This window comes from Ambystoma mexicanum, chromosome 9 (genome assembly GCF_040938575.1).
Source record: "Ambystoma mexicanum isolate Mex_15411 chromosome 9, UKY_AmexF1_1, whole genome shotgun sequence".
NCBI classification, from domain to species: Eukaryota; Metazoa; Chordata; class Amphibia; order Caudata; family Ambystomatidae; genus Ambystoma; species Ambystoma mexicanum.
Window position 1 is genome coordinate 604,663,400 of NC_090931.1, and position 14,482 is coordinate 604,677,881.

Below are 14,482 nucleotides of genomic sequence, written 5' to 3' on the forward strand. Positions count from 1 at the left end.
ATGGTATAATGTGGGACTTCTTGCAATTGAGGGTAGAAGCCCAGTCTGTTGAGAGTGTCAGGTTATGCTGAGATGATCATGGACCTGTTCAGGAGAACGTGCCCTGATCAGCCAATCGTCCAGGTAGGGGTAGACGTGAAGCCCCCCTCTCCTGAGAGTCGCTGCCACCACCGCCATCAGCTTGGTGAAAACCCTCTGGGCGGAGTTCAGTCCGAATGGCAGAACTCTGAATTTATAATGAAAACAGCCAACGGCGAACCGCAGGTACTTTATTCTGTGCTTGTGATGGATCGGCACATGAAGGTAAGCATCCTGAAGGTCCAATGACACCATCCAATCCTGGAGCTGGAGGGCCTGAACAATCTGAGAAAGTGTGACCATCTTGAACTTGTCCTTCCTGACGAACTTGTTGAAGCATCTCAAGTCCAAAATGGGTCTCAATCCTCTGTCCTTCTTGGGAATTAGGAAATAAGGAGAGTACCACCCTTTCTTCCTCTCAGTTACAGGTACACGTTCTATAGCACTTTTCTCTAGCAGGCTAAAAATGTCCTGCACACGGAATGGATTCGGAATTTTGATCGAGTGGCTCCCGAGGCCTTCTTAAAAAGGGGCGGCAGTAACCCCAGGCTACTGTTTCGAACGCCCACGCATAATAGCTTGCCATTCTTGCAGATGCAGTGAGTGACTCCCACCAGGGTCTTGTGGGTTAAGGCCTCAGAGAGGTTTTGAGGCAACTGAAGCAGCGCCTGATGGTGAGGTAGCTGTTGCCTGGGCAGACTTTGCACCCCTCCCTCATCCACCATGAGGGAATCTTCTTTGGCCCCTTAGACTAGCCAGTCCTCTTGCTCTTCCAACCGTGGCCATCTGATAGCGGCATCAAGGGATTTGTCTGTCGCCTTTGAGGTCTTTAGCTACTCCAGAATTTCATCAGCCTTACTGACAAATAGCTGAGTGCTGTCAAAGGGCATGTTGAGGAGCCTATACTGCACCTCTGGTGCAAAACCCGATTTACTCAACCACGAACACCTGTGTATTACTGTGCTTGCCGCCATTGCTCTGCTGATGCGATTAGCCGAGTCCAGTCCTGACTGAAGCAACCCACACATAGCCTTCCTTACCATCTCTTACAATATTCAGGAGCCGTCTCTTTCTTCCCCTTCGGGAATATGGTCAGCAGCCATAACTATACAGTCCCACATTGTAAATGTAAATTTTGCTAAAACGCAATTGGCAATTGCAGATTTGAGAGCCAAGCTCCTAGCAGAAAATACCTTCCTAGCCCAAGCGTTGAAATGCTCATCATCCCAGTCTGTGGGATGGTTGGGTATGTAGCTTGTTTGGATATAAACGTTGCTGCCTGAACTACCAGGCTCTGGTGTTTGGTGCTTTGAGAAGTAGTCGGGGGCCGCTGCTTAAAGGCCTGTACTTCTTGGTGAGGTTCTTGTTCACTGGAGGACTTGATTCAGGAACCTACCAATTTGCCATTACCTTTTTTGAAAGGGAAGAACGGGATCCTTCTGTGGACCTTGTCAAGAATGTCCATCAAGTCGTCTTGTTTGAATGGTGGAGCAGGTCTGCACCATCCCAGAAAATCAGTAACTCTGGTTATACGATACCTTTAAGAGGCATCTGCATGGTCTGCTGGGTCTAAATAAGCCAAACAAGAGTTCTTGGTCATGGTCTGCCAGGTCTAGCTTGCCAAACAAGAGTTCAGGTGATGTGTCAATGTCACTAGGAGATTGAAGATTCTCATATAAGCCCTTTAACCTGGACTCAGTGCAACTGGGATGTTAGGTCTGTCAAACTCCAGACCTAATGGAGGAGTGACCTGGTCCGATAGCTCGTGCGCCTCATAAATAGAGGACACAGATTTGAAAAAAATCCTTCTAAGGCTTATAGGATTTTTTAATTTCTTTCGCAACTACTGGAGGTTTTGTGGGCAAAGGCGCTGATGGCTTCAACAGTAATGGCGTTGATGTTTTAATGCTTCGATCGAGCGTGCAAAGGTTTGGAGCCGCGACTCGATGGAGTCTTCGATGTGTTTTTTTCATCGTATCGAGACCTCGACGGTTCTTGAAGGGTTTCTGGCCTGCGTGCCGGACTCGAAGGCACGCTGGATTTAGCCTTAGCCCTTTCCTCATCGGCTTTCGACAGCATTACAGGAGCATGGCTTTTTTCTTTCGAAGGAGTCTGGGGCCTCTTTTTCGAAGATTTTAAGCAATTCCTCCCACTGAGCCGGTGTCGATTTAGTTGGGCAGATGATCCTTCTCTCTGGAGAGGAATCACATGAAGGTGACCTACAGCGCCTTTTCTTCATCATCGTCGATGACGAGGAATGGTGCGATCCACTCCTGGAGCATGAACACTTTTTCGATCTCATCCTTCAAGGAGAGTCACCTCTCGACTCGTCGGACAAGCGCTTCTTCGACTGAGTCGTTGAGGGGGATTTAGTAGGGGGCCTACCCACCGCTAATTTCCCTATATGTTCTTTCAGAGCCTTACCAGTCATGGACTGACAGGACTCACAGTCCGCCATCCTATGCTCCATGCCAAGACACCACAGACACACTCGATGAGGATCCTTGAGGGACATGTTGGTGCTGCAGTCATGACATTTGTTTAACCCAGTATTCGGGGTTGGTGGTGTCGGAGAGAGACCATTGTACTCTTTGTCGTAGTTTTTTCTCACACAAAAAAACGAAGCATGCCGTATTTTGCAAGGCATTAGCTATCGCGGAAAACAGTGAAGCTAACGTGCTACATATATACACCGGCGATGACGTTGACTCCAAGATGGAAGCTCTTGAGGGACATCATGTTGACCGCATCGACACAGTACCCTCTGCCAAAATGTTTTTTTTTTTTTTCGAAGCAGCTAAAGCTGGAAGGGCAGATATCTGAGAAATACGTGAGAGGGGACAAACCATTTGAAATATATTTCTGTTTGATATGGTGTTTATCCAGAAAATTAAATGTATACACCTTATCCATAGTGGCCTCAAACCGTTGTTTAGTCCAAGAGCCTATAGATGGCGTTTCCTGGAAAGGAAATAGCACTTCCTTACAGTCAGTAATGTAAGATTATTTGTAAAGCTTCAGATAATGGGGAAGCGGCCCTAGTGTATTCTGTGTCCTGGGAAACTGGTCCTGTCTGTTTCGGCATGTGTATGGGTGTTTGTGAAGTAGACACCTGTTTGAATGGTAATTTCGGCACAGGCGTCTGTAAAGACTAATGCGTTGAAGATTTAAGCACAGTAGTCCCACTGCTCGATGGCTCTTCAGGTTGCGGGTCATGAGTCGAAAGCGAAGTTGAAAACGCAGAGGACTTTTTGAGAGTCGGGTCAGTAACCATAGCAGTGCCTTTTTGTACCGTTAGCCCACTTTTTGGCATCTTCACCGAGCTGTGGGCTGGGGGCCTTGATGTGTTTAATCTGTTTCTGCGTGTGCTCATGTTTATGAGTGCTCCTGTCCCCAGGGTTCACCTCCACAGCAGTGCTTGATTCCTGCCCTAGGGAGCTGGGGACGAGCCACTGAGACTCCTGCATTGTGTCCTCGGCATCACTAAAGGCGCTGATGCTGCCTTGTTGTGCTTCTGACGCCTCCATGCCGGCGGGATAGTCCGAGGAGGCCACAGTCTGCATGGCATGGGCTGCCAAACATTTTGTATGCCAATCCTTAAGGGTCTTTGGAAGGAAAAGTTTGCACGCCTTAAAGCAACTTTCCAAATGGTCTTGTGGAAGAAAATGATTGCACACAGTGAGCTTGTCTTTCCAGAGAAACCTTCTGTTACACTTTGGGCAAAATTTAAATTAGGTTTTTCCATGACAAATTATAAAGGCAGATAGACAATGGGTAGAAAGGTGACAGACAGAGGCCGTGGGATGCCATCCATGCCTAAATGAGGAGGTATATCTTATTTACCAAAACTGAGTCTTCCAAGAAGTTGACCGAAAGGGGGATGAGGATCTGAGTGTCATCTGCATAGTTAGTGTAGATGATACCCAGTATGTTCAACTTGTCAAACAAGGGTTTGGTAAAGATGTTAAACATAGGAGACACACGTGATCCCTGGGGGACACCACAGGAGACTTGTATGGGGTCAGCGGCTGCAAGGGGGGAGAAGACTCTGATATTCCGGTTAGCAAGGAAGGATTGAACCCAGGTTATGGCATCGCTTGAAAAATGGGCAGCGGAGCCGAGGTGATTGCATAAAACTGAGTGATCTACCAGGTCGAAGGCTGCCGATAGGTCAAGGAGGAGTAGCATAGCGGATTTTCCATTATCCTTCAACTCGTCAATTTGAGTCTTAAGGTCAATCAGGGCTGTTTCAGTGTCGTGAAGGGGGCGGAAGCTAGATTGCCGTGAGCCGAGTAGGTTATTGGATTCAAGGTAATCCTGGATTTGCAGGTAGGCTACCCTGTCAATGATTTCGAGTAGGAATGGGACGGTAGTGATAGGTCTATAGTTTGTCGGGATGGAAGGGTCGAGAGTTTGTTTTTTTAGCAGGGGTAGGACCCAAGACTGTTAAAGGTTATTGGGCACTAGGTTAGTCTTAAAGGAGGCATTGATCAGTTTTGAGATGAAGGGAGCTAGGTCTCTCGCTGCATCTTTTATAATTTGAGGAGGGCAGTTATCTCCTTTACAATTGGATGGCTTTATGGAGAGTATGATTTAGGGAGAGAACTGTCCCTACTCTAGCCAGTTATTAGTTATCTAATGGGATTTGGGATGGTGCCATACAAATACTCTGTATGGTTCAGTCTCCATTTAACAAGTTCACTCTCATCTCTACCTTCACCTCTTGTTCCTCTGGTCCACTCCACCTCACTCCTCCCACCACGTCTTCTGTCCCAGCAACGTTCTCATGCCTATTCCCCCACTACCCTTTGATGTTATTCCTCATTCCACTTCTAGTGCCACCTTCTCTGCTCTACTCCCTCCTCCATACTACTCCTCCTGCCAAAATAAAACCTGCGGCCAAAGCCCCTACTCCCAGCGGCCAAAGCCCCTACTCCCAGCGGCCAAAGCCCCTACTCCAGCACCCTCCTTTCACCCAGTAATATACACGTCTCAATCACTGCTTAAACTAGCTTGACTACTATGAGGAATCAGATGGTTCATCACTCTTTTACCAGCAGTAGCCTCTCCCCATGTGGCCAGGGGACGGCAGCGGCTACCTGATCCTGAGTCTGGGGGCGGCTAGATGAAGGAGGATGACATGGGTGGAGGCAAGCCATTAAGAGAGAAATGAAATCATCAGACGTGACATGGTATCCCCTTTTTCTTTTAGGGATACCCCCTTCATTCCCTATGCCTTAATGGCATACTCATTACTCCCTTTACCCACCCACGGAAGCTACTAAAAATACTTTCCCATACTCTGCCTATAAGTCACCAACAACGGACAGTACTGTGATGAGAAAGCTTAGTGAAGTAGTGAAGATCGATAAAGACCAGAAGCACAAGCTGAGCTCTAGTGGTTGCGAGTGCATAATTGGTGCCGGAACATTTAAAACACTGAACCAGCTGACAAAAAGGGAGACACTGGTGGTAGAATCCGGTCTGCTCCGTACTGACCGAGGGACCACTGTGCTGCAGGAAGAACCATGGAGCAAACTGGGGTCACAGAGAAGGCAAAGGAAAGAAGACTGCAGGAGCAGGTCCGCCACGAGAGCAAGAGAAGGGAAGACTTCCTGGCGGTAGTGGGTACCGGAGAGCAGCATCCACACCGCTCGAGTACGGAGAAGCACATCGCGAGCAAACTGGAGTCGCGAGGGACGCAGAAGCCACAAAGCGAGGTCAGTGAACCTTGGGAGAACAAACCGGATGCCGAAGATCTGCTGCATGGTTAACGCGGGAGAACCGAGGAACACCATCGAGAACTGGTGAGTCCACAAGAGGGAAGCTGGGACACCGGGGCACTTCGGCAACCCTACCGAAGGCAAACGACATAAATGAAGCATATAAGACATCGGGCCTCATTACAAGTCTGGCTGTCTGGAAATAAGGGTGCCGGTAGCAACATACCAGCACCCTTTCTGGACCATCAGACTACGAGAATGTCTGCAGGGGCTGGTGCTCCCGGCAGGTCTAACCTGCCGAGAGCACCGACCTCTGCAGGCATGGTTTTCACAGAAGCACCAGCACTGTTAGCACCAGTACCACTGCTTCTGTGTCCCCATTCCCGTGGAGTCCTCAAGGACTCCACGGGAATGGGGACTCACACTTCCCGCCATTCGACTTCCCGGTCCGCCGCGACTTGTAATATCCAGTTGGCACCAGGATATCAGGTGGCGGAAACAGTGTTATGAGGTCAGCGGCAACCCATCGGTAGCACTAGAGGGTTACCGTCTACCTCGTAATGAGGCCCAGTATGTGAGATTCGATATTTCCAAAAGAGAAATAACGGAATTAATACAATATATTGTCAAGTTTGCAAGTGTGTCAAGTGAAGCACATGGGAATCCCTTGACAGGAGAGAATACCAGGCAAAGTCAAGTTGGCTAATGTGTTAAGTAGATAATATGAGGAAGACCTGAGCTAAGCATACATCAGGTATAGCCAAAGACTGTTGAAATTACGTTAAAGAGGAGAAGAAACCTGGCGAGGGAAAACATCAGGTATCCTACAAAATTGAGACTAACAGCCAAGTTGTTTAATATACCAACTGGGGACCTACTTTAACTGGGCTTTTTAATAAAATGATGGTGACGGCATTGTCCTGGAAGAAGGGAATCAATGTCCCCTTATTTAAGAAGGGGTGTAATCATTCTCGTCAATCCTATCACCGGATTTACATTTTTGGGAGATGTCTTTTGAAGGTAGAGGAATGGGTGTCAGCCAATTCAATTATTTCCCCAATTCAACTTGGGTTTCATCCATCTTTGGGTTCTATGGATCAAGATCTAAATCTTTACCTCATAGACTGACATTCGTTATATTTAAATAAAAGCCAGTTTACAAAGCATGTATGGACTTTATTTGTTGTTGCTTGTTAGGCGCTTATACAGGAAGTAAATACTGTTTCAAAGCGCCCACAGGGCAACAGGGAGGGGACAATAGGATGTAAAAACAATCGACATACATAAAAATATTAAATACAGGGGCGTGGGGGAGACAGACCTACTAGGCCTTGTGAGTCTTCAGAATGTGCAAGTGCAGAAGGGAGGGGGAATGGGATAGGTGGTGTGGTACTCATGGGTGAGCAACAAATGAAGTGCAATGTAAGGCAAGAGCTGAGGATAGACAGAAGCTGGGGGGTGGGGGGATTCAGTGAGGGAAGTCAGGGCCTCGTGGATGCATGAGGGCCCTGAACACCAAACAAGCAACTGTGAGATTAGCAGAGGAGAGTGGGGGTGGGGGGTCTTGAGGTGCTTCCGCCGGAATTTTAGAAAGTCCTGCTCAAGATGAAGAGGAGGCCGGTCCAAAAAAGGGAGCCAGCTGAGGAAAGAGATCGACCTCCGGCCCTCCGTTTAGCAAAAACGCTTTACACAAAGAGTTGATGCCAGAGGAGCGCAAGGGTCTAGAGGGGGAATATTTAGTAAGAGTTGCAGATAGTGTGGTTCCCGGCCCCAAAAAGGCTTGTGGATGATAAAGAGGGATTTGAATTTAATCTGTGAAGCAACCGGGAGCCAGTGAAGACTTTGTAGGGCAGGAGTGATGCAGTCCCTGGGCTTGAGGCAAAGGATACACCTTGCTGCACTATTCTGGATTAGCTGGAGAGGATGCAGAGTGGAAGAAGGAAGATTAAGGAGGAGGCTATTGCAATAGTCAAGCCTAGAGATAACCAGGGCTCGGGTAACATTGAGCTTCTGGGAGAAGGTGAGAAAAAGTAGAATTCCTTTGAGAAGGAAGAGCTGAAAGTGGGACATCTTGGCAATGTCCCGAGTATGAGGAAGGAAGGAAGGAAGGACGGAGAGAGAGGAGTCGTACATAACTCCAAGGTTTCTGGCTTCAGAGGAGGGAGTAGGGGGAGAGCCCATGGAGGAAGGCCAGAAGGAAGGGAAGTCGTCGGGAGCAGGGGTCCCAATGGGAAGGATCTCCGATTTGCTGGCATTGAGGCAGAGATCATTGGACGTGAACCATGCATGGATGGCAGAAAGGCAGTCAGGGATGATGAAGCTGCAAGAGGGTCAGCAGGAGGTTTGAAGAGTTGTGCGTTGTCTCCATAACACGGAAAGTCGGGGGAGAATGAGGAGATGAGGAGTGCCAGCTAAAACGGATAGATGTTAAAGAGCCAAGTCGAGAGGACAGAGCCCTGGGGGACACCACAAGAGGAGAAGAAAGTAGGAGAGGAAAAGGTGCCAAGGATGACTTGAGAGGAGCGGTCAGTAAGGAAGGAGGTCAGCCAGTACAGTGCCCGCTCCGAGATACAAAGGGTGTCCTGGAGGCCGGTAAATGGTAGCAATGGTCAGGGTGTAGGAGGGAGAGATGACCAGCTTGCATACTAGACTCTCAAAGGAATAGTAGAGCTCAGTGGTTAAGATGGAAGAGGGTACCAACTCAGGGAAGATTAAGGCAACCCCACGCCCAGTACGGTGAGGCCGTGGCTTAGAAATTATTCTTAAAGGCATCAGGTAGGAGGGAATCAAAAGCGGTGACTGAGCTGGTATTGAACCATGTCTCAGTAAGAGCGAGAATGTCAAGATCAGTGTCTTCAAGAAGGCGACAGATGTCAGCAGAGTGTTTGTAGGATGAGTGGGCGGTCAGAGTCGCCAGGTGGAGGCGGTCTCTGCTTTTGAAGTTTTTCTCAGGTGGAGTTCAGGGACGTGGTACTTCAGTCAGACGGGGAGGGAAAGGGGAAACAAGGGGAGAGGCAGGAGAAGGAAGAAAGTTAATGTGGATGGTAGGATCCGTCAAAGAGAATGAGGTTCGCCTGAGGACCCTGAACCAGAATAGTGTAGTGTGATAGACATTAATGATGCAGGAGAAGAAGCACACCAAGAGGACTTCCAACTTGGTGCCACCATTAATGGGAGAGGATGAGAAAGGGGAGAGAGTAGAGATGAGATGATGAGTCCATAGGTCTGGAGAGGGGAGAGAGAAGAGAATATCAGTGAAGATCTCTCTGGAAGATACACTGACATAGGTGTCTGCGATGGGAAGTCCAGGATTTGCATTGAGGATGTCCTTTTTGTGCTTTTTCCGTCCAGATTTCGGGAGGGAGGGAGAATAGGTGATAGTGAAGCAATTCGAAAAGATTGGAGAGATGTTGAGAGCCATCTCAGTGGCAGAGGATAGATGGGAGGAGGAGTAAGGAGGAGGGCTGCACTGCGCAGTCCTGGGCACTTACTCACAGGTGGTAAGAAGGGCACAATTACAATGCAAAGTATAAGGTGAGGTCCAAAAGGAATACAATGCAGTACACAACAAGAATGCAAGATGTCAAGCCAAAGTACAGTGAGGTGCACAAAAATGAATGAGATGAAAAGCACACCCAGCTAGATTCGATTTTAGAAGTAAGTTATGGCAGGTGTTGAGGTCCAATGACTTTCCATCAGGGGTTTTGGCTGGTCTTATTTCCTACATAAGAAGAATGTGGCATGTATAAGAACAGGGTCGGAGGGTCATTGTATGCTGTGGTTTCCGATCCAGGACAGCATTAGGCAAGGGTGTGTGCTTGCCCCAATCCTGTTTTCTTTGTATATTAAGTTGTACGAGGCCCTGGTAGATTGTCAAGTGGATGTCCCTAAAATAGGGGTATGTCTATGCCAGGTTTAGTTTATATGGATGATTCCATTCTTATTGCCCGTTCCCAAGAGACTTGCAATGGTTAATAGAGACGTAACATTTATGCAAGAGCTAGATCTGCAGGTCAATTAAAAAAAATCTGCATTTATAGAACTATGTGGTGTAAGGCAGACCCAATTCCACAGGTCGATTCTTTTGACTACTTGTGGGTCCATTTTTCTGAGGCTTTTTCTCCAGAGGCTTATTTAAAAAAAACAATGGTGTGGCATGAGGCAGCCTGTATTTCGCTTCATTGAGCAGCACAGGCAGCAGCCATTAAAGATAATTAGGACGATCTATCTGGATATGACTAGAGGAATAGTACAATATGGTGCAGTCATTTTGGGCTATGTGAATCAAAAGGTTATTCAATATGAAGAAAATGCCTTTCTGAAAAAACTGTTGGCCCTACCATCATCGGCTCTGAACTTTGCTGCCCATATGGAGGTTGGTCTGATCTATATTGCAGATGAGTTAGCTAGAGAACCAATTTTACTATGGCTTAGGGTTTAATAAGAAATATTCTAACGTATAATGGCACAAAGCACATCAAATGGCTTTCCTAAATAAAACAAATGTTGTAGAACATTTGGCCAGGCATTTTGATGAGCCAAGCCTATTGAGCAGGGCAATGACTTGTTTTGAAAAAAGTGACAACTTGGATTCTTGGTGAAAGGAAAACACTAGAGATTGCCAAACCTTCGAATAGATGCTTTATGTTATTGGCAACACATTAAATTAAGGATTATTTGGCCTGGTCCCATAAGACATCCAAAAGATGTCATATTACAAGAGCCTGTTTTAATTGCTTACCCCAGAGTGAAGTAATAGCAAAAAGAACCGAGTATACATGCTGGTTGTCCAGTATGTGGCAAGTTTGGAGGACCTGGCACATTTTTTCATGTTTTGCCCCAGCTATGCTGCGCTAAGGAGGTGGTTGTTGCTCCTTGTTTTTAGAGCAAGAAGTTTTACTCAGCATGGCCCAGCGCTTCTCTTTCTGTTGAAGACGGAAGCGCCCTTGACAGCTTGGCTCCGGTTGACTTTTATATCTAGGGCTTTGAAAATGTGTCAGAGGAAATTACCGGAAAGAGATGTCTTTTAGTAATGAGTTAATGTCTTGCCGCCTGCTAGCGAGGTGGATAGAGTTTGAGAGTTCTATGTTATGGCCCCACTTGAGTGAGTCAGCCAAGTTTTAATGTGTTCATGTTTTTGATTTGAAGCCATCTGTGTTTAACAGTATGTGATTGTTTTTAAATTTATGGATATTTATATGAGAATAAAGTTTTGACTGACTTAATATACCAACCATTTTTGCTAAACAGAAAAGTCTAAAGAAAGCTCCTATCATTAGGAGCTTGGACATTTATAAGAGGAAAACCTGGGGAAGGGAACAATCCCCTGCAACTGTGAAAGTCATCCAATTGGGAACTTTAGAATTACCTCTCTTACACCTTTTGAACTTGAACGTTTGTGTACACTTTAAAAGGCCAAGACATTACCATTTCACCTTAAGAGATTATTTTTAGAATGTGAGGGCCAGAATAGAACTTTGGACACTGGACATTTTGCTTTGGACATCTGGGCATTAAACAGACCTAGTTTTGGGTTAAGTAAAGAAATACCTCAGAGTATGGACAGCAAGGCCTTTTCCAACCTGTTTTTGTTTGAAATGAAAGCCAAAACGATGACCTCTCAGTGTCCGTGTCCCATTCCTGGCTCCTCCCACTTGCCACTTGCCACACAAGCATGCACACACTCACACTGCAGAACTACTTCCACTCCTTAGTCAATACCTCACCTGCTTCATAAACTGCCTCCATACTCAACCATTCCTTTGTTCCTCCTGCTGGTCTCTTGGTCCTCCTCCACTTCCCGTCTCAACAAAAAAACACAAAAGTCCTGCGTTCTGTCCTCTGCTTATATCCCACCCCCCTGCTCAGATTGGATAACTCTCCCTAGCCAATCTGGCCCTGCTTTCCTAGCCCAACATGTGTAAGGAGGGGACTACGCACTACCATTTTCTCCAAATGCTTTCTCTCCCTACACCTCCCACCAACCGCGGGCAGGGTCTAACACTCCTCTGATAAGGTCAGGGACTTGACCTTGTCACACACCTAGTGTCAACTCGCACTCACCACCAAAAGTGGAGCAGAGGGGCTCTGGACACCGTGGAGCAGCTCCAAAGCAGCAAAAATGGCAGCCACCTACAGAGTAAGATGGACATCCACCTAATGGGAAATCCTTGACTGCAGTGACAAGTACTGAAATCCCAATCCAAGATGTCACATCAGGCACTCTTCTTCCACTTCCCTGCTACATAAGGATAGAAGGGGAAGGGGAAGGGAAATATAGTGGTCTTTACTGTCAAGAGTGAATAACAAGAACGCACACTCCAGGATATATTAATGCATATCCAAGTCCGCAAACTGTGCGAGTATATCTTGTACTCAAATTTAATAAGTCATTGGCTCTCGACACTATGGGTGCCCAAATGGGTTTATCCCACATGAAGCGTATGTGTCGACTATGTGGAAATAACATAACTGAGACATTACATCATCTATTAATTACATGTGAAAGTCTGAATGTTGTCCGAAACAAACATATGAAGTCATATGATAATTGCTATGATCCTAGTGAAATAGAAGACTTATGGCGCCAATTTTTGCGTGGTGATGATTTGAATTTGATATATTTTATGACTCTCTTTTATAAACACATTGTATTGATTCTAAACTGTATTGTGTGATCACCTAATGAATAATAGTGTATGTATATGAATTTTGAGAAATGTCTTTTTAAACTTGTATTTTAATTAATGTCTACACGTGATGATGAATTGTAAACAGTTATACAAAGCATTTTTTTTGCTATATGTATAAATAAACTGAAACTGAAACATATGTCCCCTTTTGTTGTCTAAAAACACCTTTGGTGTTCTTCTGTGTCGTGTTTTTCGCCCTGAGCCATTGCCAATTCTCTTTTTTCTTGATCTCTCTTGGCCTTTATTTACTTTTATTTTAGGTTCATCTGCAGTTTCCACACCTATTCATAGTTCTAACTTATTAGATCTCTTTCATTTGACAACTTACTGTGAAAGTGTTTAGGTTCTAGAAATTCTTCCCTTTTCTATCCTAATCTCTCTGTGTCTACCATTTTTGTCTGCAAAGGGGCAGCATATTGTCTTCAGGAAATGGTAGGCATGATCTATAAAACAGCAACAAAAAAAAAAAGAATATCTTCATCTGCCACCCAGGTCACTTACACCATCATGAGAATAACACTGATGCAAACTATAAAGCATTCAGAGATAACTTGGACCACCAACAAAAGAGAATACAAGCAAACCATCAGAGTTCTGACCAGACTATATCCAGCAGGCATGCAACAAAACTGCTCCTTTAATATACAAAGAACTGCCAATTAGAACAAAGTAAACTGTTAACAGAGACACAATGCACTGTTCACAAACTTCTGAAGCATATCATTAGGGATCAAATGAAGAATATTGATCAGTGATAGATTGGCGTATGCTCACATCCCTGTAAAAATTTAATTCAAGTCAACGGTTTTGCAGGCCACAAACTACTTACTCAATATCTTTCCTTACAGAGCCCAAGAGATCCTCTCTTTCCCTGATGGCCAGAAAATTGGCTTTTGTTTTGTGGAATTCGTGTGTGTAATCCTAAGGAAACACAAATAAACAGTTTCAATATTGGGAGACATTGTTCTTGAGGGAATACATAAAATAAACGTATTTTGAAACAAAATTAAACAGGGTTTGATCCCTGTTGGAAGCAGCCAACAGGGCAACGGGTGCCAATAAAGCTCAATCCTGCGTTAAATCGCAGAAGAAAAAAAACACAATAAGGCAGTTAAGGTAGGGTGGCAGTGAAACAACAAGAACAGTAATCCGAGAAGAGTGTGGCAACTTTCTATTACTGCAATCACCAAACCATAAATGATTACTGTTCAGATTTCATATGTTTCCAAAACAAATAAATTGAGTAAAACGTGCATGAATGGGGCAGGGACGTGGGGGTCTGCAGCTGTTATTTACACATGAAAGTGGGAGCAAAATGCTGCCACTGTATATGAATAGGTTTAATTTGGTTTTTATTACAAACCTTTTAACCATGTCTCAACATTTGCACTCACCACTAGTCAATGGGTAGTGATTAGCAATAATTGACTCTTGGTGACTGAGAAATGATGTGCTGTGTATGTGAAGAACTGAGGGGACAAGTAATTTTATGATTGGGCAGTATCTTGCAACTTGAAATGTTACCCCAGTTCGAACAATACACAAAATAAATCTCACACTAACACTTCTAGGAAAATAGCTTATTTGTAAATTGTATTTAAACGACCCTCTGTTCTATTAACGTCACAGTTCACTGCAGTTAAAAAATTGAAAAAAGCTATTAGACTATTTAAACATTTATATTTCTTTAGTGCAAATGTGAAAAATCTCTTCCTTGGATTGTTAAACATTGAGGAAAAAAAACAGGATTGTGTGCATTGGGGTAGCCAATGTTACACTATCGCAATCACCAAAAGCATTAATTACATTACCTTTACAATGATTTGCACTCAAGATTTGAGCGTCCAGTTAACGAAAACATGCATGTACGATTATCTTAGTTGCACACATTTGATCCATCCAAGATAAAAAATCCCAGCAAAATTTTACTTTTATTGAGAAAGGCTAAAACAGACTTTGGTAGCCTAAAACGCGCCTTCATTCAAAACA

At 45.2% G+C, this 14,482-nt stretch overlaps 1 protein-coding gene across 3 annotated transcripts in view; it reads right to left on the minus strand.

Moving 5' to 3' along the window:
* Nucleotides 1-14,482, minus strand: part of GOSR1 (golgi SNAP receptor complex member 1) — a 1,161,402-nt gene that overhangs the window by 883,853 nt on the left and 263,067 nt on the right. For all 3 annotated transcript variants that reach the window (XM_069615242.1, XM_069615244.1, XM_069615243.1), the window contains one exon: nt 13,323-13,414. In XM_069615242.1, the coding sequence (XP_069471343.1) occupies nt 13,323-13,414 (92 nt within the window). The remainder of the gene's footprint in view (nt 1-13,322; nt 13,415-14,482) is intronic.